The 2,089-nt window shown below is 50.3% G+C and overlaps 1 protein-coding gene across 1 annotated transcript in view; it reads left to right on the top strand.

Annotated features, from left to right (window-relative positions):
- GPR162 (G protein-coupled receptor 162) overlaps positions 1-2,089 on the top strand; it is a 3,880-nt gene that overhangs the window by 1,145 nt on the left and 646 nt on the right. The window contains exons 2-4 of the mRNA XM_010131396.1: positions 796-985; positions 1,547-1,698; positions 1,863-2,074. Coding sequence (XP_010129698.1) covers positions 796-985; positions 1,547-1,698; positions 1,863-2,074 — 554 coding nt within the window. The remainder of the gene's footprint in view (positions 1-795; positions 986-1,546; positions 1,699-1,862; positions 2,075-2,089) is intronic.

The following is a 2,089-nucleotide window of genomic DNA, read 5'->3' as shown; positions in this document are numbered from 1 at the left end:
CTTTCCCTTCAGAGTCTGCAGTTAAACCTGATTTCCGTTTCCCTCAAATTTTAGAGAAGAAACTTTGTCTTCTGCCCACCAGCCACAGAGCTGCCACAGCTGAATCTGTGTTATTCCGAGGGCTGGTTTTAAAAAGGTTGCGGTAATTCTTTCACCCCTCCAAAGCAGCATTTCTAAAGTCTGAGCCTGGGGAATACACACCACACAGCTAAAACCACTGCGAAAGTTTTAAGCGTCTAAGAGAGGAAGAAGTTATTCTGCAAACTTGCAGGGGGATCCATCTCTGTAAAAACAATGAGATTTCTGTTTCTCCACTTTGCTTCTCGAGAACTGATACACCAGCTGATTCTTGGAACTGGTGTAGACAGTTTTTCCTTCTGCCTCTATGGTTGTAGTCACCATTCGCATTTTGGCTGGCCGATCGATTCTCTGCAAAACTGGAGAGCTGGGGAAGTCATCAAAGGGAACCATTAAGAGAACAGAGGCTTAGTCACAGCCTTTTTTTCTCCAGTCGCTGTGTCCTTTAGCGCTTACTTAGCTCCAGCTCATCATGAGCACAGGGAAGAAAGGATGCTAACTCCAGGTCTCATGTTAGAGATATGACAGCTCAGAATATGGTCCAAAACACCTGGGGCAGCTCCCCAAGAACAGTTTTTCAAAGGGGCACAGGGTAACTACTCGACAAGTCCTTTACAGACAGGTTGCCTTCTAACACAGAATTGATTCCCAGTACCTTTCTCCCTTGAATCCCCACTTCTGTCTTCTTTCATGATGTTTCTCTCTCTTCCCTCGAAGGTCGTGAGCTTTTTTAGCCTGCGCTATGATACAGCCCCCACCTGGATGGTCCTGGCTGTGCTGTGGTGCTCCATGGTGCAGACCCTGCTGCTCCCCTCCTTCATCTGGTCCTGCGAGCGCTACCGAGCAGATCTCCGCACTGTGTGGGAGCAGTGTGTGGCTATCATGTCTGAGGAAGATGGAGATGATGGTAAGCTCCTCACCACCCCACAGTCACCTTTCTTCACTAACCCCCTGCCCAAAAGACTACAGAGAAAAGAGGGGTCTGCCTTGGGAAAAGGACCTGATGGCATTAGGAGCGGTGGTGTGGGTGGCTAGGTGGGCTTCATGTAATAGCCTGGAGTCAGCAACCGGGAGAATATTTATTCTGGAGAAAACTCACTTGCTGCCTAGGACACACTAGCAAGCAGAAAAATTAGTGCAACATCCTCCACAGTGGATGCAAGAGCTGAGTCAATGTGTACGGCTACCAAACCACAATGAAAGTGAAGTGCCGGGCCTCAGCCCAGCTCGTTGATCCAGAGCTCCAAGTTCTGGCAGTGAGCAATTCAAAGGTGAGGCAGAAGAAACAGGGCAGTTGCTTTAGTGCTGCTGGAAGCAGAAGGATGAGGTCCTCGTTCAGAGGTGAGCCCTGAGGCCTGCATGTAGGGTGGCAGAAATCAGACAAGCTTTAGGATGACGTCCAGGTGTCCTGATAATGTTCCTCTTCTGGCTGAAAAGTGTTGACTGCTGTTCTCCTCTTTGCCAACAGATGGTGTGTGTGATGATTATGGTGATGGCAGGATCTGCAAAGTGAGATTTGATGCAAACGGTGCTGCAGCTGTGAAGCGGGACTCCCGGGACATCAAGCTGCTACCCATGCACCACATGTTGTTGCCCCAGGACAAGGTGCACTACCTGCAGGTGAGCCGAGAGCTAGCAGGGGCAGCTCCACAACCCACTTACTTCTCTGTCAGTCTCCCACACCTTTGTGTCCTCTTGACTCTTCTCTGAGAAAGACTCAGCTACTCTCCTCCTGTTCTGTCTCTTCAAGTCTTTCATCACCTGCCTCCTTCTCTGTTTTCCAGGTCCCTATCTCCCGGAGAATGTCACATGATGAGACTAACATCTTCTCCACCCACCGTTCTGCTCCGTCCTTCCTACACAAGTGGTCTTCATCTGATGACATCCGCATTCCCACCCCCCACAAGCTTGGAGGCCCTGGCTTCTTGCCTCCTCAACTGCATGACTACCAACACCGCCGGCGGCCCCCAGAAGATGAGCTGACAACCCTCCTGCAGTTTTTGGTAGGGGG

The sequence above is a fragment of the Buceros rhinoceros genome, unplaced genomic scaffold (genome assembly GCF_000710305.1).
Source record: "Buceros rhinoceros silvestris isolate BGI_N320 unplaced genomic scaffold, ASM71030v1 scaffold3722, whole genome shotgun sequence".
Lineage (NCBI taxonomy): Eukaryota > Metazoa > Chordata > Aves > Bucerotiformes > Bucerotidae > Buceros > Buceros rhinoceros.
The sequence above is the reverse complement of the archived record's forward strand: the minus strand, read 5'-3'. Positions and strand labels throughout refer to the sequence as shown.